Source organism: Elephas maximus, chromosome 1, assembly GCF_024166365.1.
Source record: "Elephas maximus indicus isolate mEleMax1 chromosome 1, mEleMax1 primary haplotype, whole genome shotgun sequence".
NCBI classification, from domain to species: domain Eukaryota; kingdom Metazoa; phylum Chordata; class Mammalia; order Proboscidea; family Elephantidae; genus Elephas; species Elephas maximus.
The window spans coordinates 5015014-5042893 of record NC_064819.1 but is presented as its reverse complement, the minus strand read 5'-3'; the positions used below and the strand labels follow the sequence as shown (position 1 = coordinate 5042893).

Below are 27880 nucleotides of genomic sequence, written 5' to 3'. Positions count from 1 at the left end.
AATTTTGTGTGTGATATTAAATGATATTGTTAGATAATTTCCACATTCGGTTGGATCACCTTTCTTGGGAATAGGCATAAACATGGATCTCTTCAAGTCGGTTGGCCAGGTAGCTGCCTTCCAAATTTCTTGGCATAGACGAGTGAGCACTTCCAGCACTGTACCCATTTGTTGAAATATGCAGTTGATATTCTGTCAATTCCTGGAGCCTTGTTTTTCTCCAATGCCTTCAGTGTAGCTTGGACTTCTTCCTTCAGTACCATCAGTTTCTGATCATATGCTACCTCCTTAAATGGATGAAAATCGACCAATTCTTTTTGGTATAATGACTCTGTGTATTCCTTCCATCTTCTTTTGATGCTTCCTGCATCATTTAATATTTTCCCCGTAGAATCCTTCAATATTGCACCTTGATCCTTGAATTTTTTCTTTAGTTCTTTCAGCTTGAGAAATGCAGAGCCTGTTCTTCCCTTTTGGTTTTCTATCTCCAGCTCTTTGTACATGTCATAATATTTTACTTTGTCTTCTCGATCTGCCCTTTGAAATCTTCTGTTCAGTTCTTTTCCTTCATCATTTCTTTCTTCTGCTTTAGCAAGCTACTGAACATTCAAGAGCAAGTTTCAGAGTTTCTTCTGACATCCATTTTGGTCTTTTCTTTCTTTCTTATTTTTTTAATGACTTCTTGCTTTTTTTTATGTATGATATCCTTGATGTCATTCCACAACTTGTCTAGTCTTCAGTCCTTTGTGTTCAATGCATCAAATCTATTCTTGAGATGTTCTCTAAACTTAGGTGGGATATACTCATGGTCGTACTTTGGTTCTTGTGGACTTGTTCTAATTTTCCTCAGTTTCAACTTGAACTTGCATATGAGCAATTGATGGTCTGTTCCACATTTGGCCCTTGGCCTTGTTCTTACTGATGATATTGAGCTTTTCCATCATCTCCTTCGACAGATGTAGTTGATTTAATTCCTGTGTATTCCATCTCATGAGGTCCTTTTGTATAGTCACTCTGTCTCATGAGGTCCTTGTGTATAGCCACTGTTTATATTGGTGAAAAAGTATTTGCAATGAAGAAATCATTGGTCTTGCAAAATGCAATCATGTGATCTCTGGCATCGTTTCTATCACCAAGGCCATATTTTCCAACTACCAATCCTTCTTTGTTTCCAACTTTCACATTCCAATCACCAGTAACTATCAATGCACCCCGATTGCATGTTCAATTTCAGACTGCAGAAGTTGGTAAAAATCATCAATTTCTTCATCTTTGGCCTTTGTGGTTGGTGTGTAAATTTGAATAACAGTCATATTAGCTGGTTTTCCTTGTAGAAGTATGGATATTATGCTATCACTGACAGCATTGTACTTCAGGATAGATTTTGAAATGTTCTTTTTGACAATGAATGTAACACCATTCCTCTTCAAGTTGTCATTTCTGGCATAGTAAACCATATGATTTTCCAAGTCAAGATGACCAATAGCAGTCCATTTCAGCGAACCAATGTCTAGGATATCGATGTTTATGTGTCCTATTTTATTTTTGACGATTTCCAATTTTCCTATGTTCATACTTAGTACATTCCATGTCATGATTATTAATAAATGTTTGCAGGTGTTTCTTCTCATTTTGGGTTATGTCACATCAGCAAATGAAGGTCCTGAAAGCTTGACTCCACCCATGTCATTAAGGTCGACTCTACTTTGAGAAGGCAGCCCTTCCCCAGTGTCTTTTGAGTGCCTTCCAACCTGGGGGGCTCGTCTTCTGGCACTATATCAATGTTCTGCTGCTATTCATAAGGTTTTCATTGGCTAAATGTTTTCAGATGTAGATGGTCGGGTCCTTTTTCCTAGTCTGTCTTAGTCTGGAAGCTCAGTTGAAACCTGAAGGCCATGGATGACCCTGCTGGTAGTTCAATACTGGTGGCATAGCTTCCAGCATCACAGCAACATGCAAGCCTGCACAGTATGACAAACTGACAGACACGTGGGGGACTCCCTCTTAGCTTTTGCTTATTTCTCCTATAACCATCAACCTTTAGAGAGGCTTAAGTATATAACAAAGGATAAGTTTTTCTTTGTGGCTAAACTAAATATATGGAGGAAACCCTGGTTGCATAGTGGTTAAGTGCTGTGGCTGCTAACCATAAGGCCAGTAGTTCAAATCCACCAGGTGCTGCTTGGAAATGCTATGGAGCAGTTTTACTCTGTCCTATAGGGTTGCTGAGTCAGAATTGACTTGATAGCAACCTGTTAAAGATATGGAAAGAATGTTCCTAAGGGAGGGTCTGGATGGAAACCCTTACCAGAAATCCCCTCAGCAGCCCTCAGGAAATGTTTTACCCAAAACAAGTTGGCAGCCCTCAGGAAATGTTTTTCCCAAAACAAACTATTTTCAACCCAGTGTTCTCAGAAAGAATGTCTTATGGTTACCTTGTGACCACCCTGTAAACCATTTCCCCACAGTAACACATTTCTGTAATTTAGAAAACTAGCTAATCCAAATAGCCCGCATACGTGTTTCCAACCAATCACTGTAAAGCTCCACTTTGAGTTGTCCTACCTCCTGCTTTCTGATTTTACCTCATAAATTTGCCCCTGTAACTCCACCATTTTGGAGCATTTGGTTTCACTTTGTGAGATCATACAGGTCCCTGGTTCAAACTGTTTTGAACTTTCAAGAAATCTCTTTTATTTTAATAGGGTGTACATTCTTACTTAGACAGATCTTAAAGTGGCCACATGGTTTCTCCTTGCTGCTTATAGTAAAGTGTGAGAGGAAAGAGATGGATTTAAAAGTGAACTGTGAAAATGAAAACAAAACTTAAAAGATTTGGAAAATTCTGTTATTCAAACTAAGGACACATGTCCTAGATTGTTCATCAAGGACATGGCTACACAATCTTCTATTAAAGAGATTAAGCCTGTGACTGATGGATCTAACCAACTACTACAGCAGAAAACCCCTCAGCTTAGACTGAAGGGGACAGAGAGGGAACAAAAAGAGAGAGTGCTGTCTGCCTTTTGGAATTCTACAGGCAGGAAACAAACCAAAGGAGCTAAATCTGTTTTTTTCCAAGAAAAAAAAAAAGGGACCATCCCTGGAGCAGCTTGGAGATCAGCAGAACTGTTGGAAGGAGTACGGAAAGCAGGGCCTTCTCAGTTTCAAAGGGCGGGGCCACAGTCTCCTGGATCTCAAAGGGTGGGGTCACAGCCTTTTAGGTTTCAAAGAGTCAGATCTTCACCAAATGAATTCTGGAGTTTGGGGCTGCCATTAAGGTGTGCCAGAGGAATGAGGCTACTGTCCAAAGCTGAGAGGGTGTGGCTGCCATGCCTAAGGGGCAGAAGAATGGGGCCTGCTGTGGTCAAGGTGGTGGGGACACGAGTCAGATGGATTAGGAGAATGGGGCTGCCCAAAGCTGAGGGAACAGAGTTGCCATCCCAGTGGGCCTGGAAGGTGGAGCTGAAGCCCAGGGCCAGAGGGCATCCACCCAGAATCCAGAGAGCATGGTTAACACCCAGAGTGTGAAGGACAGGACCTTTGCATAGATGATTTCTGAGGGCAGAGAATTATTTTCAAGCTTTGAGAGCTAATGTAATTTGTTCTACTGGGTTTTTGACTTGCCAGGTGCCTGTTATCCCTTCTTTCCTTTCAATTTCTCCCATTTGTAATGAAAATACCTATCTTATGCCTATTCTACCATTGTTCTTTGCGAACAGATAACTTGTATTCTAGATTCCACAGGCTCGCAGATGAAGAGGAATTTTGCCCCAAGATAGAATACGTCTGAAGTCTCACCCATATTTGATTTAGATGATTCAAAAGATGAGATTTTGGACTTGGAGTTGATTTAAGACTTTTGAGATGATGTGATAGGGTGAATGTGTTTTGCATATGGCAAGGACATGAATTTTAGGGGGACAAAGGGTAGAATGTTATGGATTGAATTCTGTCCCCCCAAAATATGTGTTGTAAACCCTAACCCTTATGCCTGTGGTTATAATCCCATTTGTGAATGTCTTTGTTATATTAATGAGGCAGAATTAGTATAGGGTGTGTTTTGAGTTAAACTCTTTTGAGATATAAAGGAGATTAAACAAGCAAGCTAGGAAACAGAGATGGGAGAAGATCGATGCCAAGTCACGTGGAGATTTCCAAGGAACCAGGAAGTGGAGGCTGAAGAGACAAGGGCCTTCCTCCAGAGCCAACACAGAGAGAAAGACTTCTCCTGGAGCTGGTGCTCTGAATTCAGATCTAACACCCTAAACTGTGAGGAAAGAAATTTCTATTTGCTAAAGCCATCTACTTGTGGTATTTTCTTATAACAGCACTAGATAACTAAGGCAGAGGGAGAGACAATAAACATATAAACTAATAGGTTGAGTATGGCCATTTACAAAACAAGAGTGCAATGGAGAAATAAATTGGATAATGTGGCAGAACTGTTGGTGTGACAGTTCTGGCCAAATGGTCAGGAAAAGCACAGGTTTAAAGCATTAAACATAGAGTCCCTAAAAGTGTTCCCTACTGTTACCCCCATTCCAAGTCACAAACCCATGTTCTAAAGCAATATTTCTCAAAATTTAAATGTGCATACAAATTTACCTGGGGATTTTGTTAAAATGCAGACTCTGTTTCAGCAGTTCAAGGTTCAGACCTGACATTCTGCATGTCTAGAAAGCTTGCTGGTGGTGCCGCAAATGAGGAACTGTTGAGCTCCACCACAGATTAACTGAATTTGAATCTTGGGGCAGAGGGAGAAAATAGTTGAGTCCAGGCACCAGGCACCATGCTAAGAACTACTGCCCTCGATATTTATTTTTGTTAGTGTATACTTCCACCATCCATGGATCCTAGCCTATACCATCACCCAGGACAAATGTGATCTTTCCTGCCTAAGCCCTACTCCATTGCCAATTCTGACTCATAGCTGCCCTAAAGGACAGAGTAGAGCTGCCCTATAGGATTTCTAAGGCTGTAAATCTTTATGGAAACAGACTGCCACATCTTTCTTCCATGAAACAGCTGGTATATTCAAACTGTTGACCTTTCAGTTAGCAGCCGAGCACTTAACCACTGTGCCTCTAGGATCCTCTAAGCCCTACAGTCACCCATTTTAAATTCAAACACAAATCTCAAGGGAGCCAAGCACTATACAGACTATATGTTTTAAAGAATATGATGTGTCTATTGTTTTATGCCTTTGAAGGGAAAATTCTGATACGCAGTCCCCACACCTGTATATACTGGGATTTGGCCACAGGAATTCTGGGCATTCTTTACTTGGCTCCACCTGGGGCCATTCTATTTCAGTTTGACACTGATTCAGCTCCTCCTCTTTTCTATTCCTTCAACCCCCTTCAGAGATTGCCCACTCTAGTTAGTATGGCAGGCCTTTAAGTACATAATTAACATTTTTGAAAGAACCATCATGATACGCAGGAAATACACCCAATTTTCTTCCCTTCTATTTAACATTTCCCTTCTATTTAAACTACATATAAATGTTGTCACATCTCCACTCGCTTTTGGTGTGTGTGAGGTTGGGAACCCTGGATTCACAATTATTGCTTCACGTGTAGAGTTTCTGTTTTTTAACTCCTGATGAGCAGGTGCAAGCTCAGAATAATGAAATCAGACTCTCTGGTGATAAGACATGGGTATTCTTGTTCTCCTTGTCATTCTTATTGCTCTTCTTACTCCCCTTTTGCTATAATATGTGGTGACTTAGTTGATTGGGTGATTCTAATATGCACTCATAGACATTCTAGAAAGAGCTTAGACTGAATTTGGGGGTGGACTGCAAGAAGGGAAATCACTTACTTTGAGACTGTCTTATTAGAAACTATATCTATACAACTGGGAATCATTTGCCATTGTAAGGTAGATCTTTAAATATTTGATTTAAAAGATCATTTTACAAATTACGAACTAGCCAGAGGAAGAAAATAAAAGTCCTTTAGAAACCTACTGCCCAAAGATGGCTCCTGCTTACATTTTGGCATTTATTCTTCCAGGATTTATTCTTTGTGTAAGTATATGAATCAGAGAGAGAAAGAAAGACAATTTTTTTTTGAAAAAAGAGACCATGCAGATCACCTTCATTTAAGTGTGTCATGGATTGAATTGTGTCCCCCGAAAAATATGAGTCAACATGGTTAGGCCATGATTCCCAGTATTGTGTTGTTGTCCTCCACTTTGTGATTGTAATTTTATGTTAAAAGGATGAGGGTGGGATTGTAACGCCAGCCTTACCCAGGTCACCTCCCTGATCCAAGGTAAAGAGAGTTTCCCTGGTATGTGGCTTGCACCACCTTTTATCTCTCAAGAGATAAAAGGAAAGGGAAGCAAGCAGAGAGTTGGGGACCTCATACAACCAAGAAAGCAGCGCCAGGAGCAGAGCATGTCCTTTGGACATGGTGTCCCCACGTTTGAGAAGCTCCTTGACCAGGGGAAGACTGATGACAAGGACCTTCCTCCAGAGCCAACAGAGAGAGAAAGCCTTCCCCTGGAGCTGACACCCTGAATTTGGACTTGTAACCTACTAGACTGTGAGAGAATACATTTCTCTTTGTTAAAGCCATCCACTTGTGGTATTTGTTACAGCAGTAAATGACCAAGACAAAGTGCAAGGTGAACAATTTCCTGTAATTATTTATTTTTCCATTATGCAAACCGTTAGTATTCCTATAGCAATTGAGGCATTCAGTTGAAAAAAAAGTCCTCCAATTGCCAATGTGTTAAGCCATTCAGTTGTATTAATACGGCTGACATTTCAAAATTGTCACAACTTAATTTACACACCTGTGTGTCATTTGTTCAGAACAGATTTATGGAGAGAATTTTCTGGGCCAGGAATTGTGCACGTAGCAATTATTGAATGGTGTCCGTTTAAATTAAGTTACAATGGGCCTTCTTATACACTTTTATGAGCCCTAACTTTTACATTTTGTATTCCTTCACTTTAAAACTGTCAGCCTAATTTTTAATATATACTAAATAATGTAAATTTCACTTCATCTCTTCAAGAAACGAGGGTTAAAAAATGTAAATCTTTGTTCTTAGAAATTATTTACTGCTTGGAGAAAAGCAATTAGGACTTTGCATGTGGGAAAGCAAGATGTATCTGATAAAAGTAAAATCCAAATTGTGATTTACTGCTTATGAAAATGACTTTGATTATGAAATGAAGTTTAACAATCTCTCCCAATGAATACAATAATTTAAGCAAATTTTGTATGAAGAATGAATCATAGTAAGAATTTTGTATTGTGACATTTTAAGATTTTAAAGGCTATTTGTTTTAAAGCAAGTCTCTAGGAAGAATTGGTCAAGGGCCAGAAGCTGTATCTAATGGCAAATTGCTCATGATGAATTGCTTTCAAAGAAAACACTACAATTTTTGTGTCTGAAATAAATTTGTGTAAGCACTAGACATACTCCAGTATCTGTAAATCGTCTTCTCTGACCACAAACTTAAAAGGCTCAGTGTTATCTCTCCTAGTTTGTGCCTTTCAGATCTTTCTAAACCTTCCACCTATGTATGTTCTTTACGGCAGCAAATGAGTTGAGAAACATATCATCCCTGTAATGAAACGTCACTTCTTCACATCACATGTTCTGATTATGCACACATGCAGTGGTTTGTTGATTGGTTTAAGCTTTTTAGCTCTTCAAACAGGCCATAAAAAATACTTTCTTTTGTGTTTCTTTCAGGCCGTCTTCAGAGCTTTATGATAATTCCTAAAGTAAATGAAAGAGAGCTCTTTTCCCAAACAGGATCCACATGGATTTCCAAAGATAAAATTAAAATTGTAATTGTTGGTATTCCAAATAATGTTACTTATAACATGAATCACATAAAATCAATGAGAATATGAATTAATGGTGTCCATTTTCACAAATGAGTAAGATGGCTGCCAATTTTCAAACAGCAAAACGTGTCTTCGTTTGATCTAATAGTCCTGAAGTTATGTTTATGGATTCAAAGCAAAGCAGAGAATTGGGCAAAGGGTGATCACTTACTGTGAGGCCTTAAATTCTGATTGTGACTTGGTTGCCATACTCATTTTTGACCTCTAAGCATGGATTGTGTCCAGGCCAGACCCGGGTTATGCAGGGCTTGATGTTTATCCAATTTTGGGAACCCTCTTTAAGAAAAAAGATTTCAAAAGTATTTCACTCTTGCAAAATTGACATGAATATATGACCCACCAAACCAAACCCACTGTCGCTGAGTCAATTACCACTCATAGCGACCCTATAGGACTGAGTAAAACTGCCCCATAGGATTTCCAAGGCTGTGAATCTTTACAGGAGCACAGTGCCACATCTTTCTTCCATGGAGCAGCTGGTGGGTTCGAACTGCTGACCTTTTAGCAGCCAAGCGCTAAACCACTGTGCCACCAGGGCTCCTGTATGACCACCAAACCAAAAACCAAACCTACTGCCATCAATTCCGACTCATAGCGACCCTATAGGACAAAGTAGAACTGCCACATAGAGTTTCCAAGGAGTGCCTGGTGGATTCGAACTGCCAACCTTTTGGTTAGCAGCCGTAGCACTTAACCGCTATGCCACCAGGGTTTCCAATATATGACAACACAAACTTAATATTAAGGCTCCTCACAAAGCCATGGAAGGGGTCCATTTTATGTAAGTGATGAGTCTCAAGATTAAGCTTCATTAGCTTCACTGTACACTCACCTCTGGACTTACATACACAGTAAACTGGAAAATGAAGATGTAGTGAACTACCCATCAGAAATATGATGTGATTAATTGGTATATGACTACAGAAATCAGTTTAATTATTTACATCGTGTTATGTAAAAGAAAATGCTGGGCAAACATTGTATATCCATATTGATGGATTAGTCAAAGATCTTTGCTTAGCCAATTAATGGAATCACCATCTAGTCAATCTGATTCGATCTGGAGGACTGTTGATGTCATCTATAGACACTTAGTAGTTGGCTGACCATTTACATGATTATTGGAAAAAGAACAAAAAACTAAAAAAGCAGTTAATTTTGGTTATGCTATATAAACTCAGTCTAAGATCTTCAAACTTATTGGTTGGATTGTGCTGCTAACTAGTTTATTTGATTATATTTATGAAGAGATAAATAACAACACAAGGTAGTCTACGCCATGGACAAATAAATGGCAGAGAAAAACAATGCTGCTATTATCAGAGATGGTAGAAATTCTTAAGTCCTGTTGGAGAAGATTTCATGGAAGTGGTGGTGTTGAGTTTCATAGCAAGGGTTGCACTTAATATGTTTTATTGATCACAACAGTCCTATTCACAACCAATTATGGGGTTGGCGCAGGACTGGGCAGTGTTTCCTTCCCTTGTGTACGGTGTTGTCATGAGTTGAGGGTTGACTCAAAGGCAGCTGCCTGGTCCTACACCATCCCCATGATCAGGTTCGGGATTGGAACATTGTAATCCATAGGGTCTTAACTGGCTGATTTTCATAAGTAGGTCACCAGGCCTTTCTTCCTAGTCTGTCTTAGTCTGGAAGCTCCCCTGAAACCTATTCAGAAGAAAGTTGTAACAGGCTTCTCCATATTATTCTTACGATTTTATGACAGCCTATTGGAAAAAATAGAAATAAAGCTTATCAACCACAATTTTCTATCAGATATGCCCTTGTTCTATACAAGAATTCAAGGCTTTATGTACTCTTGACGTCGTTTTAATTACTTTAATGAAACAAGATAGGTTTAAAGATGAATACTTAACTAATAACGAATTAAGCCTAAAATGAGGGTGAAACTATTGACAACCAATTATGGCTACTATAGTTGTAGTTTTCTATCTTGGAGACAAGGTTGGGAGAACTATGAAACAGGAGTTCAACCGTACCAGGAAATACCATCGTTAACTTTTTATTTTCAATCTGAAACGCAGGGCAGGATTACAAAACTCTATTGCGATTACCTTACTGTTTGCTGGGCTTCCAGTGTAACCAAAAACTTCTTTAGAACTAACTTGGCCAAGTTCCTTTGCCCTTCTGTCCAAAGTTCTCTACTATCAGCCCTACCTCCAAAAGCCACTACCTAATAGTTTAGGAAATAAGGGACTACGGGAAAGTGAGGATGGTTGGGTAAGAGGCCATATGCCCCACACTTCAGAGATCTCTTCTTGATCTACCATTGTGAATTTGCCATTTGGAACTGGAAGGCAGAGAAGACCTAGTCCAGAATGCTTATGTTACAGATGAGGAACTGAACTCCAGAGGGTGAAAACACCAGCTTGAAATCATGGCAGAGCAGGAACAACAATCCAGGTCTCTTGATTTTACAGCCTATTACACTGAATATACAGAGTTATGGCAACATATGCATCCTATAAGATAGTGGATCTGTTAAAAACATACCACTCATCATCCTGGAAACCCTGGTGGCGCAGTGGTTAAGTGCTACGGCTGCTAACCAAGAGGTTTGCAGTTTGAACCCACCAGGCGCTCCTTGGGGACTCCATAAGGCAGTTCTATTCTGTCCTATAGGGCCACTATAGGGTAGCTATGAGTCAGAATCGACTCGACAGCAGTGGGTTTTTTGGGTTATTCATCATCCTTGTGAAAACCATTTATGACAATTCTTTTAAATATGCCCAGAAATAAATTATTTGCTTAGAGAACTAAGCTTTATTGCTCCAAGATCAATAAGTGGCTAAGCTTTTTTGAAGAAGGCCCACCAAAAACACCAGTAGCCATCGAGTGGATTCTGACTAATGGTGATCCTATAGGATAGAGTAGAACTGTCTCATAAGGTTTCTAAGGCTGTAAATCTATGGAAGCAGACTGCCACATCTTTCTCCCACTGAGAGTGGCTGGTGGGTTTGAACCTCTGACCTTTCGGTTAGCAGTCGAGCACTTAACCACTGCACCACTAGAGTTCCCTTGAAGAACACGATGGTTAAAATTTTCTTGATTGTATGAATTGGTCTGGGGTGCAGCACAACATACAAACACGACTGATGACAAAAATTATGCACCCTCTTAAACATTTCCCACCTCTTTATACAGCTTATAAACCAAATAATCGCTGAAGATCGTCAAGGGCAAGGCTCTTATAGCTTCAGTCAGCGCCACTGGCTTCCTTTCCATTCACGTCTTCTTATAGGAAGCTTCTCATTCTATGTTTAATGAAACCATGGTTGTGAAGCCAGGATAAGAGTGGTGACCATGCAGTGCTTCCTAGTTCATTGGATAGAGGGCTTGGCTCTACTTTTTCTCCATGTTGAGCCAAATGGTCTGACTCTGAAACCCTTGCTACTCTTGCTTCTTTCTTCTCCTCTTTTAAATCCTTCTGCAAGAGTGTGTGTGTAGAGAAATAAGATAAAATATTTGACGACTATGCATATGAATCTGAAAATAGATGTTAAGAAATATTATATTTTCAGTTCCAAATATAATTTCACAACTTTAAAATTGGGGGGTTACTTACTTGCCTTTCTGTAGTGGTTTCTTTTATAAGGCAATGAATCCATTGGCATCAAGTCAATTATGGCTCATGGTGACCCCTGGTGTTACAGATTAGAACTGAGCTCCATAGTGTTTTCTCAAGTGTAATCTTTACAGAAGCAGATTGGCAGGTCTTTCTTCTGCAGTGCCACTGGGTGGGTTCGAACTGCCAACATTTTGGTTAGTAGTCAAGTGCAAAACCATTTGTGCCACCCAGGGACCTCTATAAAGTGACACCAAGAAGATTTAGCCCATTGTTGTCGAGTTGATTCAAACTCGTGGTGACCCTAAGGACAGAGCAGAACTCCCCATGGAGTTTTCAAGGAGCAGCTGGTGGATTCAAACTACCAATCTTTTGGTTAGCAACCATAGCTCTTAACCCCTGAGCCACCAAGTCTCCTATAAGTTGATAGTAGCTACTTTATATGAGCTATGAAGAATGGATAAAAAGCTCCAACAATTAGAGTTTTTTGACTCTAAAACAGATCTCTTCATCTTTTGTGTAATCACATTTTCTTTAATTGAAGAGACAGTAATTGCTCTCCAATCTGTTCCTCCAATTAAGTTCTTTAAGATTTTGGTTATAAATATAAAGGTCCTTTGGAAACGCACTTGCCAAAGGGGAGAAAGATTTAAACTAGGATATAATTCTGATCAGCCAAATTTACAGTCAGAATCTCAATACAGAAGCTAACTTTCGTCTGCTGCAGATCTGAAAATTTTAATTTCTAATTCTTAGTTCCTCCTGGCATACCTGATAAGGTCAGTAGCACTCCTGTCAAGAACGATCAATTTCAACTGATTCTTTCATCGCTCTCTTAGGTCTAATAAAACAACACTTGAGTCATTTTCAAAGTAGGAACCAAAGAATCAGAATTAATTGAATCTTCCCAACAAGTTTGGAGTAATAGGACTGTGAGGGAATTATGAACAGGGATTACAGTTACTGGATACACCAAAAAAAACCACAAACCTGTTGCTGTCGAGTCGATTCCGACTCATAGCGACCCTCTAGAACAGAGTAGAACTACCCCATAGAGTTTCCAAGGAGCGCCTGGTGGATTCAAACTGCCGATCTTTTGGTTAGTAGCTGTAGCACCTAACCACTATGCCACCAGGGTTTCCAGTTACTGGATACTTGTCTGCAAATGTGATCTGTGCTAATTCCTAGACAGAAATTTGGGGTATCCTACTAAACAAATAGGGGGATATTCTTAGATTAGGACACAATACTGGGGTTCTTAGACATCTCTTTGTTTCTGTCAGAATAGTACTTGGTGGGGTGTCAAGGTTCAGCATGTGACCTCTGCGTTCGGACTATCAGGGTTCAGCACCTAGTTCAGCCACTTCCTAGCTGTTGACAATGACTATGTGCTGTAATCTCTCTGAACCTCAGGTTCCTCATCTGTAAACAGGGAGAGGGAAAATTACCGTGCTTAACACTACAGAGTAGTTATGATGATTAAATGGGTAATCCTCACTTGGCACTTAGCACAAGGCCTGCCCCTTAATAAATCCTCATTTAAGTGCTACCTCTTGTAGAACCTTTGTATTTTAACTCTTGAAAAAACCTTAGAGACCAACTATCCCAGGCCTTCCTCTGACAGATAAGACAATGGAGGCCCAGAAAGAAGCAATAACTTTCCTAAAATCTCACAGGTTGGTAGGAACATTGAAAGTAGAACCCTGGTCTCTTTATTCCAGTCCAGCGTTCTTCTCCCTGGGTTATCCTACTGGGAATGTCCTAGGAAATCCTGGTTGCTATTTCCAAACAACATCAGAAATTGTCTGGCTACTGCTAAGATGAAGTAAGAAAAATATGCAGGAATTGAGATAAACATAGTACCTTAAAAGAGAGGTAAAGAAATGCTGGGCTAAAGTTAAGTTGAATATTTAGAGATCTATCAATCTGACCCCTGTTTTGTCACTAACCTTTTTTTGTTTTTTTTTGGGTGTCTGTGGGCAGAGGACCTATTTACTTTGTCTCTATTCTTAGGCTGTAAAAATAGAAACAAAAATATTATCAAATGCCACTAGGTTGTTGTCCAGAAAAGCCAATAAAATGCTTACTCTAGCCATATAAAAATGCTCCATAAAAGCTTAATAATCAACAGTATTTAAGGAGCATGCCACCGAGTGGCCGACAGTGTAACCATATTTTATGGATGGCATTTACGGACTTTCACGATCCAAATTTTCACTCTTGATGAGTTGTGTATAAATTTGAGAAGTGGTTGAAACCACGTTTTAAATCAAAACTGCTTGTGAGATGTCCTGCCAAAAAAAGTGCGAATATCCTGGGAAAGCCTCACGTGCGACAAACAGCTCCATGGAAGTGGCGCTTTCATTTGGAGAGCTAAAAAATCTTACGGAGGGTTACCCTGAGCCTCGGGAAAATACTGTTCTGGAGAACATGAGGAATTTCCCCAAATCCACAATATGGGCTGGGTATTTCATTTTATTACACATGATTGTCATTACCGCAACTATAACTTTTGTATCTATTCTCTGTTAATAATTTGACTATACAGACACACAGTGTATAAACTGCATTTAGTCACTGAAGCACTGTCTCATTCATATTTCATCCCCTAATGCCTTGGATATAGAAGTACATCATACCTGTTATGGATTGAATTGTGTCCCCCCAAAAATATGTGTCAACTTGGTTAGGCTATGAGTCCCTATTGTTGTGTGGTTGCCCTCCATTTTGTGATTATAATTTTATGTTAAAAGGATTAGGGTGGGATTGTGACACCACCCTTAACCAGGTCAGATCCCTGATCCAATGTAAAGGGAGTTTCCCTGGGGTGTGGCCTGCACCACCTTTTATCTCTCAAGAGATGAAAGAGAAGCAAGCAGAGAGTTGGGGACCTCATACCACCAAGAAAGCAACACCAGGAGCAGAGTGCATCCTTTAGACATGGGGTCCCTGAGCCTGAGAAATTCCTCAGCCAGGGGAAATTTGAGGACAAAGGCCTTTCCCCAGAGCCGACAGAGAGAGAAAGCCTTACCCTGGAGCCAATGGCCTGAATTTGTACTTTTAATCTACTAGACTGTGAAAAAATAAATTTCTCTTTGTTAAAGCCATCCATTTGTGGTATTTCTGTTATGGCAGCACTAGATGACTAAGACAATACCTATTTGCGGAACTGAATTGAATTGAAATCATTCATGTCCTTGTTTTCAGCACCATTCCTGGAATTCCATCCATTCACCACTCTCAAAAGAGAACAACTTAAAGGCAGGGACCCTATCTTACTCATCTTTGTGACCCCAATGACTACCACAGCAGAAATTTAAAACCATAGGAAGATAAAAACCAAGAGGGAGAGAAAGAGGAGGGAAGTCCGAGAGGAAGGGATCTACTAAATTTGTTTTTTCTCTTCAAGCAGAGGATGGCAAATAGAAACACCTCTCTTTCCCAGATCATTATTGATGATCTCCATTTGAAAAAGATAATAAGAACGTGAAAATAAAATGCACCCTAGATCAACCTACAGAAAATCTAGAGTGACTCAAGAGTTACTCTTCCTACTTGTGCCAGTCAATCACCCATGGCTGCCACCCAGTAAGCATCACTGATATGTCACTGCACATGTTACTTTGGTAATGTCATATTGCCAAATATGGCCACTGCAGAAATTTTAGAGTCCTTGAGCCCTGTTGGTGCAGTGGTTAAGAGCTTGGCTGCTAACCAAAAAGTTGGCAGTTCGAATCCACCACCTGCTCCTTGGAAACCTTATGGGGCAGTTCTACTCTGTCCTATAGGGTCACTATGAGTCAGAATCTACTTGATGGCAACAGGTTTGGTTTGCTTTTTTATTTTTTTTATGGTGGGAAGTCAGTTGTGTATCATGGAGAACAGAAGACCCAGCAGAGTGTTCTGTCCCTGGGAGACAAGTGAGCAGAGCGACACAGCTCCGCAGGAGACCCCCAAGAACTAATCACCAAAGGAGCTTGAGAGTTCTTGCCTCAGGGCTAAATCAGGGCAGTGCCCTCTAGATATCTTAAACACTTCTCCCCATATAAAGGGTTCATACTGGAAACACACTGAGATTTTTGGATATAGTCATAGAAGAAGATAGGGGAGGGGCAGAGTGGTGAGGCTGGGTGAGGGAAGAGATGGAGGATTTTTAAAAAAGGAAACAAAATAACCAAACAAAGCCAAAAGGCCCTAATGCAAATGACATCCACCTGTAACAAATTCATGATTAGTAAACAAATTAAAATAATTAACAAATGTATAATTTACAAAATATTTCCATTTTCCTATCCAGGAAAGCATTTTCCTAGCCACAAAACTCTGACCTTCCTATTGACAGAAATTCTTTTCTTAGATTCACTTGTTTGACTTGTTTTCCTCCCCAAACCCTGCCACCCTCTCAGATTGTCTCTGAGCACCACTTCAGGCAGCTGCAGAATCCTGAAGTAACCTATGGTAGAAATCCATTTCTGAATAGTACACCCCATTGGAAATGGCATCACTGTCACCTGGATTAGAATAAAATCCAATGGGAGGTGGAGGGAAATGTGCTATAGGCCCCTGGGAACTTGGGGCTGACGTGCCATGATGGATCTCTTTGTTGCCTCAAGTTTCCTTGACTCCGTTCCCAGGTCTGGGTAACATGTGCTTGTCAAAGAAAGCAGGCCAGTCTAGTAGATAGCTCAGTCCAGGAAGAAACTACAGGCAGCATGTCCAGACCTAACCAAGAGGACAACACTGACCCAAAGCTAAGAAACAACGTAAAATAAATTGCCGTTTGTGATTACTTTCAGGTTGAACCTTACCAGCACTTTTCCTTGTCTTCCAATGTACATAATAAAACCTGATTAATTAAAACATTGTTCAGTCAAAGTTTGTAAAATTTAGGGCAGTGCATGATCTCCATTTGCTTTCACTGACAGGACACATTTTTAATCAAATAAATGAATAGGGTAAGCAAGATTCCAGGAGAAATATATGAATGAACAAAGTGTTATCTATAAATTTAATCTAGTCAATCTTCACTCGATCAATATTTGACATTCATGGAACACTCACTACATAAAATATTATCTTAATTCATTTAGAATTATAACTTCTAAAATAATAAAACTGGATTACCTTTTAAAAAAGGATATTTTAGACTTTTTACTAATTCAGACTGTCTTTCTATAAATCCAAAGCATGAAGATATGCCTAAAATCACATCATGTCTTTTTGACTATACACACACCTTCAGAAATCCAACTTTCAAAAATATGTTGTGTTTAAAATGATGATTAATTTATAAGATTTATGAAAATGACACAATAAGTAGTCCATATGCAAAGTGACGCTGAGCCATCATTTCTGAAGTTCTAACCCGAGGCCTATAGAAAGTTGTAAAAAATATTTGCTTTGCCAAGCAATTCCAATTGCTTCACATGTGTACGAAAGCTGGACAATGAATAAGGAAGACTGAAGAAGAATTGATGCCTTTGAATTATGGTGTTGGTAAAGAACACTGAATATATCCTGGACTACCAGAAGAATGAACAAACCTGTCTTGGAAGAAGTACAGCCAGAATGTTTCTTAGAAGCAAGGATGGCGAGACTATGCTTAACATACTTTGGACATGTTACAAGGAGGGATCAGTCCCTGGAGAAGAACGTCATGCCCAGTAGAGGGTCAGCAAAAAAGAGAAACACCCTCAATGAGATGGACTGACATAGTGGCTGTAACAATGGACTTAAGCATAACGATTACGAGGATGGCAGGACCAGGCAGTGTTTCATTCTGTTGTACATAGGGTTGCTATGAGTCCCAGCCAACTCGACGGCACCTAACAATAACAACAAGTCTAAAATGATCATCTACCATCTTTCTCAGCCTCATCACCCACATGCCAAAACATTTCTCAGACCACTGTCCTGGAGTAGGTCCTCTCTCAGGGGCACACTGTGCTCCAGTCCAAATTTGGACTCTTGGGCACATCACGGGTTAAACCCACAATGTTCTAAAGGAGTAAACCCAGCCCTTCATATTGACACTAGATGCAACTTTATCTTTAAGGGTCTTTGGGGTTGGAAGGTATTTGTGGGTCATGCTAGACTAGAGAAAGCCCTTGAATACTGTTGGTCTCCTTCACCACTGTGGATGGGGTGGGCTGAGAGACAGATCTAGTCTCCAGAGGTGAAGATGTATTACATTTATCTTGCTCTGGTGGAAGTTCTATTCCAATTTTTTTCACAGGTTCTTTAGGCAATAATAGTGAAAACATTCTAACTTTTTGAGCTCCAAATAGAAGAGAGTCCAGCATTTTTTGTCATCACAGTCAACCCTCATTTATTCATGTATATGGTAGAAAGTAGTATCTTCAATAATAAACCAATAACTTGTGTTTGACTTCATAACATGTTCTATATTTTAGGTTTTCCTTTTGGCTTTGGCAGCAAGAATGGACTTATTTTCCTAATTATGTTTGACCCTGATTAATGTTACAATTAACATTCCCTGAGCGTTCACACACATACACACACTAGACATCAATTGATGGTGGGGAGAATGCCCAGAAATATATTGTAAAATAGAGAAAGGTGGTCTGAGATTATGTTTTTGCTGCTGGCAATTCACAAACTAGATAATCTGAACCAATAAGAGAGTTTTCTGTGTTTATACTAGGTGCTCCCTGTAGGTAGACACCTAGTATAAATTACCCATGAACTAAGTCTGTCCAGCACACCATTAAAACAAATAAACAGACAAAAACTGGGATGACCTGGTTTGACTGTATATATCAGTTAAATAACAATTGCCAGATCTCTCTGGCACTGGCTGCTACACAGACCTGCCTGGAGTTCCCTCTTAGGTTTGGAGATATTTGAGAATGTAACTTTAGCTCTTAGTCCCACTTTATAGGGAATTAAGCACAGCTTGCTCTGCTTTGGGGTACCTGGGTGGTACAAATGATTAATGGATTCAGCTGCTAACCAAAAGGTTAGAGGTTTGAGTTCACCCAGAGGTGCCTTGGAAGAAAGGCTTGGTGATCTACTTCCAAAAAATCAGCCACTGAAAACCCTATGCAGCCCAGTTCTACTCTGACACACAGGGGCCACCATTAGTTGGCACTGACTCAGTGGCAAATGGTTTTCCCCTGGCTTCTTGAAAACACTTTCTAGACTTTTTCCCTCTCACTCGATAGTCCATATGGCCCTGCTTTCTAGGCAGACCCCTGGCCCAGCCACCCGCTGCATCTGACCCTTGGTGCCTGCTCACCAGTCTTCTCTTCTGCGTGGCTGCTCTCTGCAGTCTCCGTTGGAGGCTGAGCTGTTCCCTTGGCAGCAGCGTCCTCTGCGGCAGGAGTGGTGGCAGCAGCAGCAGCAGTGACAGCAGCAGGCACGTCGGCTTGTTTAGGCTCCTCCTTGGCTGGGGCCTCTTCAGCCTTGGAGGACAGCAAGTTATCAGTGGAAGCTTTAGTGGCACTTTCTGTCTCAGCAGAGCCGGCCTTCTCCTCTGAGGGGCCAGTAGCTTCAGGGGCTACCTGCTCTGTGGCAGCGTCAGGGGCGCCTTCCCCCTTCTTCTCCTCAGACGGAGCTTCGCCTGCTTTGCCGGTCTCCTCCGGCTTGGGGCCAGTGGCTGGGGCCGCATCAGTGGTAGTGGAGCCGTCTCCTTCCTTCTTCTCTATCCCATCAGCAACAGGGACTTCATCTTTCTTCTCATTCACTTCAACCTCAGCAGCTTGGGCATCACCCTTCTTCTCACCTTTGAGCTTTTTCCTTGTTATATGTCCACGGAAGCTAGCCTGAATTTTGGTGGCAGCCTTGTGAGCCTTATCTTCTGGTTTGATGCCATCTTGTTCAATCTTTTGGTCCTCATCATTTTTTTCAACCTTTGTGAGAGAAAGGGGGAAATAAAAGCAGAGATTGAGCGATGTTCTTTTCCTTCAAAACAGTGTTCGACAAACATTTATTGAATGGTTTACTCTGTGCCAGGCACTAGGCTTAGAGCTGGGAAATCAAGACTACACTGGAAGTTTAAATCAAGCCTCTACTCTCTCCATGGTAGAGAACTGGGTGGAGAACACATTATTATTATTTTTTTTTTAGCCTTCCAGAATCACTGGAATTATTTTATGTGTTTCCTTTCACCAGTTAAGTGTCTCTCCATTGCCAAACTTTAACCAGCATTTTTTAAAAATGTACCTTGACAATTGCAATCATATTTGTCTTAGGTTTTAATAAAAGACTTCTAAAAGATACTGGTTTTTTTTTTTTTTTTTTTGGATTTTTGACAAGGATTCTGTGTAAATCTTTATGATTTTAAAAACTTTATGGAAAAGTCTATTTGTCCCCCTAGATTTCAATCTTTATCAGGAAACCAATGGCTTAGGGTTAAAGGCTCAGACACAGAAATTCCATCAGAGCTTTATTCCAACTGCAAAGGAGTTTCACAGTTTTGAGGGAGTTGTCCAGAATGTGACCACTCAGAAGACTGGTCAGAAAACGACACCTCCCCTATGTGCAGTCCAACACCAATAATGAACATACCAGATCTTCAAAACTGGAGTACCCGAAGTGGTCATTATTTTTGAGTTAAAAAAAAAAAAAGAATGAAAAAAATGATTTTCATATTTAGGAAGAGTGGCATATATTTACTAAATCATAATTTTTACTCCTAAAGCAATTTAAACCTAAAATTAGTTTTATATTATCATCAATACAATTGTCCTAATACAAGAAACTACAATGCAAAATTTTTACCATCTGATGGCAAATGGCAGTTTTCTACGTGGAAATTATATCAGAGGATAGGAATACAAGATACAGTCACAGTAAGGAGTTTACGGCAAAGTACATGCTGTTCCATGTAGCCTCCAGTGTTTACCATGGTGCCCCAACGTATTTACTGATAACCCTCCATTCATTCTTTCATTTAACTTTTGAGCACCTACTACGAGAATACTGTTCTAGACCCTAGGGCACTACACCAGTGAACCACACACAGTCCTGACCCTCTTACAGTTTCCATTCAACAACTTTCCTTTTTAAAGACAAATACAAAAGAGTGCTTATCATGAATCAAGTCTGGTGCTTGGCCCAATCTTTCCCTTGGCCTTGAAGTTTGCTCCAGTTTAGGAGGTAGGCCACAGCAGGACAGCATAGTCATCTGTGTTCCTCCTGTCCTACCAGCTCTGCCCCAGTGACCCAGATCCTGCTAATCATGACATAGACCTGTAGGACATTCTGTAGACAAGCATACAAGCCATTGCTGCTTAGGGCCATCCCTATGTTAGTGGCTAAAAGAAGGTGTTTTTGTACGCCAAGGGCATGTCAGAGTAAAAGCAGGAATAGCAATTTTCTTAGTAAAATTCAAGACAAGTGTTTCTTCTTCCTCAGTTAAATGTGCACTACCCATACAAAAAATGAACGCACAAACGAAGGAGCCCTTTGCTGAGTCCTGTCCCATTCCCTCTTCCCAAGCGCCAGCCTGTGACACTGCTCTGTTCTCTGAAGCACTACCACCTTGCCCACTATCCTGCTGCTCTTGACGTCTCCTACTGGGACGCACACAGCACAATCTGGGGCACCAGAGCAGCTGTCCCTGCCAGGAGCTCTCTGCTCAGAGATGGAAGCATAACCCTGTTAAATTAACAGTTGTGAATGGAGCATGGAGCCAAGATGCTGTTCATTTATTTCACTTGAACCTGGGTTTTCTGAATGAGGCACCATCTTATATGATAGGACAGTTGTGCTTGGGCATTGATGCCAAGTGGGTCTTTAATCCAAAGGGCGTAAAAGGCTACGTTAGTTAGTATCCACCGCTACCTATGAAAATAAACAAACCAATCATTTCAGAGTGGGCAGTTGTGCAAATATAGAACCTCTGGTGATGCAAAAAAGCACCAATTTACAGCCCTATTTTTTCTTTATTTAAGTACACTCAGCAACAGAGTTAGAAAGCATAAAAAGTCAGAAAGAAGCCAACGCATTCTGCATGATATAAAGAAAGTAACCTTCCGTGGGTAAAGAAAGAGCTCCCCTCAATTCATTCTTTCTCTCCCTCACTCACTCAGTTTGTCAGAGTATCTGCTGCTTTGATCAGGACTTAAGCTTCCGAGCACAACTTCAAGACTAAAATGACTGTTTAGAAAGGCTTGGACTAGACTTGGGTGTAAGACTGTGGGACAAGCCTTGACGCTTCTGCTGAAAAATCCCCCCGGCCTCGCAGCCCACCGAGCCACAGCTTCTAACTGCAGTTTGGCTCGACCATGCTGCAGCCCCACCCGCAGTTTGACTTTGGTGCCAGAGTCCCGCGCATGCGCAAACCAAGATTTTGGAGCATGCGCAGTACCTGAAGAGTTGTCTCCTCAGTCTGTCCTCGGACCTGAACATTACCGACGTGATTCAACATCCCCGGACCTCTAAATGTGGACATGGGAGGGCTAAAGGCGTAGAGTTCCGGGCACCAAACCCAACCCCCAGACGTCATTGGGAATAAAAAGCTCCCCAACCCTCTCAGACAGCGAGCACGTGGTCTTTCAGCTGCTAAGCCCACGTTGATCCTTGTTTGTGCAAACAATAAATTTCCACTTTGTGTTTCCCTTGCAACTGGTGGTATGGCATCCATCTTATTTCGATTGGCTAATAAGACAGGACAAGGACCCTCATTTGGTTATAGCCTCATCTGAACAATCCAGTGCCATAAGGGATGCAAGGGTGGGAGGGATATGAGCATGAAAGGAGAGAACCATGAAAGACCAGAGTTAGGAGGGAGTAGCGAAGAGAATCCCACCAGAGCCAGGTACCCAAAGAGGTGGTGGACACACCCAAACAGCTGCTCAACGTACTGTAGAGGTGTGCAGCTCATCCTGGAGAAATTGCTGGACCATGTCTCACATTTATTAGAGGTTTAGGAAAACGATTTCAGAAATGGGTTGGCAAAAGACAACTAAACACAAATTTTTCAGGTAGAGAGAAAGGAGAGAGGAGAGTAAGGAAAAAAAAAAAAAAAGAGAGAGAGAGAGAGAAGGGAAACCAGCCTAAGAAAAGGCCAGACTTACGTGATTGGACAGAGACATCAAGACATTAAAACAAACAAACAAAATATACATACACACACATACAGATGCTGGGTCCTAAACTAGACAGTGTTAGGTTATTTCCTGTGTTGCTCTCTATCTTTTATACCTGTAGTTATATTAATATGGTTTAACCTACACCTTATTCTCTGGTAAAATTTCTTTCACAGAACTACGGGTAATTGGACTGGGAGTAAATTTTTGTAGGTGCTGAGGGAGGAGATACCAGGAGCCCTGCTGGCATAGTGGTTAAGTGCTATGGCTGCTAACCAAAAACCGGGCAGTTTGAATCCACTGGCTGTTCCTTGGAAACAGTGTGGGGGAGTTCTACTCTGCCCCCACGAGGTCCCTTTGAGTCAAAATCCACTTGACAGCAACAGGTTTGAGGGAGGAGACAAGGAGGAAGAGCACATTTCCCAAGACTGGCTTCAGGAAGTAGCCCCAAGGCACTTAGGCCTGAATTGGAAGAATTGACCAAAGTCACAGAGGACATTTGAGCCCAAAGACACCAGAGGTCTTTCAGTAGATTCGGCACAATGCTTCCAGTTTGTAAAAGGGGCAGCCATGGCCCTGAAAAGTTCAGTGAGTTGCCTAAACTCATCGAGTGATTGGATAGATGAGTGAGTCAGTTGCATGACTTGAATTTGGACTCAGGTTCTTCTTCCTTTCCCCCTAAACACACAAGGCCAACTGTACTATTATTGGATCAATAATCTGGAATGGCTTGAACTTTCCTGTAACAGATAATCCACAAACATCATGTCAACATTCTCACCCACTTATTTATTTAACAAATACTGAGTGCTTGTACTAGGCATTGGAGACCCTAACCTAAACCTAACCTAATCCGCTGCCGTTGAGTTGATTCCAACTCATAGTGACCCTATAGGACAGAGTAGAACTGCCCCATAGAGTTTCCAAGGAGTGCCTGGTGGATTCGAACTGCCAACCTTTTGGTTAGCAACCGTAGCACTTAACCACTATGCCACCAGGGTTTCCAAAAGCATGGCCATAAAGAACAGGATACAAACTTGTGCAGGGAAACCCCATTGGATTTAGAGTCCAATGCCTTAACCAGTGGACCACCGTGACTCCTATTGGAGACCCAGAGTGGTACAAATGGTTAACACACTTGGCTGTTATCATAAAGGCTAGGGGTTCAAGTCCACCCAAAGTCATCTTGGAAAAAAAAGCCTGAGAAACAACTTCCAAAAAAATCAGCCATTGAAAACTCTACAGAGCATAGTTCTATTCTGACATGCATGAGGTAGCCATTAGCCAGAATCTACTTGATGGCAAGTCATAACTGGTATGAAAACCCTTGTGAGGGAGTGGTTAAGAGTTCAGCTGTTAAGCAAAAGGTCAGCAGTTTGAATCCACTGGCCACTCTTTGGAAACTCTATGGGGCAGTTCTACTCTGGCCTAGAGGGTCTCTAAGAGTCAGAATCGACTTGACACCAACGGATTTGGTTTTTGGTAATTGGTAGCTAGGTACCATGGACACATGGTGAACAGAACAGATACACTATCCAAATAAGCTTCTTCTTTAAATTTTTTTTTTTTTTTTTTAATTAACAATAATGTCCCAGGAATATAGCAGGCACTAATCTTCCACCTATCCTTTAAGGTAAGACCAACAGTCTAAAATCCAAACTTATTGCTGTGGTTGATGGTTTCCTTTCCCTTGGGGTGGGGATGGTGGAAAATTTAGGAATCATTCTAAAATGCCCAAACATTTGCATTTATTATGTTACAAAAGAGTTTTTGGCAAAAATCCATAAATGCCTAACTTTCAGAACTAAAAATAGGATCATTCGTTGCTTGGAACTCCTCAATGCCTTTGACTTTTTCCATTTATCACAGGCATACCTCAATCTTCCACACAAAGGAAAACTTGGCCCTGTATTTACTTTTGCTAGCTATAAAAAACATTGTGATAGCACTTCAAGACTTTTCATAAAAAGCATTAGAATTTAAATGCTTTTAAAAATCATTGCTTTAAACCAGTTCCCCCTTCTGAGAACATCTTTAATTAAGCCACAATATTGTCAATTTGATGAAGTAAGATATATTTTTGAGAGGCAGAGTGGAGGGACTGGAAATATCCTAAGCAACATTCTCTTTAACACAGGTAGTTTTCATGTCTATCAGAATCTTGTGCAACCCATAAAGGGACTAAAATGAAGTGTTGATGGATATATGTGAAATCTGGCAAATATCTACTTATTCTGTCAAACACTATTGCATATACTGTAGACTGCCAGAAGAATGAACAAATCAATCTAGGAAGAAATAAAACCAGAATGTTCACTAGAAGCAAAGATGGAAAGACTTCGGCTCACTTTGGATGTGTCATCAAGAAAGACCAATTCCTAGAATAGGACGTCATGTTTGGTAAAGTAGAGGGTAAGGGGAAATGAGAAAAAGCCTCAATAAGGTGAACTGACACAAATAGACCCAACAATGAACTCAAACATACCAACGATCATGAAGATGGCATAGGACGGGGCAAAGTTTCGTTCTGTTATCCACTAAGTTGCCGCGAGTCGAAGCCCACTTGACAGCAACTAACGACAATTTGTAAGCATAATTCATACTATGGCAGTATACTTTATGGAAAACATCCAAATATTAAAGTAGTTCACAGTGGGCTTCTGTACTTTCTTTGAACCTACTCAGAGACCAGAAATCCAGTGAAATGACCCTTATGGTGGGGAAGAAGGAGGATGGGCCAACTTGCTTCAGTTCTATAGATGAAGTGTCTTTGCAGGTTTCTGGGCAGATGTAGGGAAGGAGGTGTCATGTAAAAGACAAACAGGCACAGCTGGGATACATAAGGTTCCCTTAACACTCAGTCTGGTTTGAGGATTGTGATGGTTAAGATTGTGTGTCAGCTTGGCTGGGCCATGATTCTCAGGGTTTTGGCAGTTGTATAATGTTGTGATCACTTTCCTGTTGAAATTTGATATGTGATCACCCCATGATGGAATCTTCTGAGTGGTACCAGCAGGGGTGGGGCCGGGGGCGGCTCACCACCCCCTCAGCCTTCATGTCTTTGCCTTCTGCTGTCTACTTCCTTCCTACTCACCTTGAAAAGGTGGTTGGCTTGTTCTGGATCCAGCAGCTGTCTCTTGTCTGACCTCTGGTTCTTGGGACTTGAGCTAGCAGCTTACCTGTGCATCTTGGGATTCCCTGACTTTCAGGGCCTGTGAGCAAGTGTCCTGCTCCCTGATCTGCCTACCTTGGGTTAGCCAGTCCCTGCAGCTAAGTTACTCAGGAGAAACCTGCGGTCTTGCTTGCCAACCTTGGGGATTTCTTGACCGTCACAACCTGTGAGTGGGATCCCTGCTCCTCAACCTGCTAATCTTGGGTGCACCAGCTTCTGTGGCTCCGCGAATTGGGAAAGGACTCTCTCCTGATCCAAGGACTTGGGACGTTCCAACCTCTACAGTCTGTGAGCTGTTTCCTTAATATAAATCTCTTTATATTTGTATGCGTTACTGGTTTTGTTTCTCTAGAGAATCCTGCCTAAGACAAGGATCTAACTAAGGTGTGAGTAGGATGGGGGAGCAGGATGCAGATAGAATAGAAGAAAGTGTAGTGCCTTTCCCAACCATTGTCATAACTTTTTAAAACTGTTATTTTCAGTCCAGATAAAAGTCCTTTCTTAGTTACTGGGTGGGTGGGAGTATAGACACTATGATGATGGAGCAATTCTCCAGGGGAAATGGAGGCAGAAAGAGTTATTTTGGAAAACCTGGTAGGGTGATAGTGAGGGAGATTTCTTTTCTTCAAATGACTGGTGCAGTATATTTCAGTAGCTCCAGAGTCATAGTAAGTTGGCAAGAAATACTCTTTGATTGAAAAGACTACATAAGATAGCCAACGCTCCCATATTGGAAGCTGGCATAGTGATGCTCACTTTTCAGATCACAGCTGGTGATCAAGATATGAGTCTTCAATTCACTTTCATTTATTATTTATTTAACATGTATAGCCCACCTGCTTCTAAAAGAATATGAAGTAGAATATTCCATCCAGCATAAAGCACTTTTAGAAGAATTCAGTTTCTACCCAAAAGAGTTATCTTTTATTTTGTTTATTTGTATGTCCATTTGTCCCATGAAGTCAGATAGAGAAGAGATGAAGACATATTACAATTAAGTCCTTCTAACACACAAAAACCAGGTTACTAGAGACTTTCCCATTTTCTTTACTGCTGAACCCCCAGTTTCTAGAATGGTGTCTGACACATAGAAGATGTTCAATTAATATTTGTTGAATAAATCCAAAATTTGAAGGTCTCGGTTACTGCCGTTTCAGAAAGATGATGACAGGAAGAAAAAAGTCTGGGATTCTATTTTGTCAGCTTTTGTTAAAATCCTTCAATTCCTAGTGATAAAAATCTGACTAAGACAAGTATGTGTTTCCCTGATACCGAAACTAAACAGCTATCTTCATCTTGTGAGGAAGAACACAAAAGCAATGGTAGAAATGGATGAGGAGGAGTTAGAAGATAAGGAGAGAAGTCACAGAACTATAGAAATGACATTGGTAATACAAAAGAATAAGCACTGAGAAATAACAACATATCAAAGGTAAGGAAAACTGACATATTTATCTTATCCATGGATTGGGTAGAGTCATCAATTAAATTATTTTTCCAATATGTATCTCTTCTTCATCATTAATAAAACTGTTGAAAATATCCTTGGGGATTGTTGAAGAATTCCCTTGACCCTCATTTATATTTAATCTGCATCATGAGCCTCAGGACTCAAGGGCAGTGGATGAAGGATGACTTGTTGCTCTGTGCTGTCCAGTAGATTTAGACTTATAGCGACCCTATATGACAGAGTAGAACTGCCCTCTAGGGTTTCCTAGGCTGTGATCCTTACATGAACAGATCACCAGGTCTTTTCTCCCACAGAGCGTCTGGAGGGTTGGAATCATTAACCTTTAGGTTAGCAGCTGAGTGCTTAACCATTGCACCACCTGGGCTCCTTGGAGGATAACTACTCCCTTGATTATTCAAGGAAGGGAACCCTTCTTCCTCAAATGGGGCTGAGAAGAGCCCAGGGTTGAGATGAGGCCCATATCTGTGCTGATTGATCTATCACGGCACATGCTGGAGAGAATAATTTGGCTAAACTCTTTCAGAAAACTTTTGGTTATGGTACACATGGGTATAAGCCACGTAACTGAAACAAGAATTAAAGTCACTGACAACCAGGCAAACACCAGCTAAGAATTCAGCTCCAGGAGGAAAGGGCTCCACCCTTGAGCAGCAGGCGCAGGCCCTTTGAGGAGCCTCATCAGTTGCAAAATCTAGATTTACTACCTCTAGAAGTAGCACA

The 27880-nt window shown here is 40.9% G+C and overlaps 1 protein-coding gene across 1 annotated transcript in view; it reads right to left on the bottom strand.

Moving 5' to 3' along the window:
• The window catches only part of GAP43 (growth associated protein 43), a 151572-nt gene that overhangs the window by 65139 nt on the left and 58553 nt on the right, over positions 1-27880 (bottom strand). The window contains exon 2 of the mRNA XM_049874574.1: positions 18722-19334. Coding sequence (XP_049730531.1) covers positions 18722-19334 — 613 coding nt within the window. The remainder of the gene's footprint in view (positions 1-18721; positions 19335-27880) is intronic.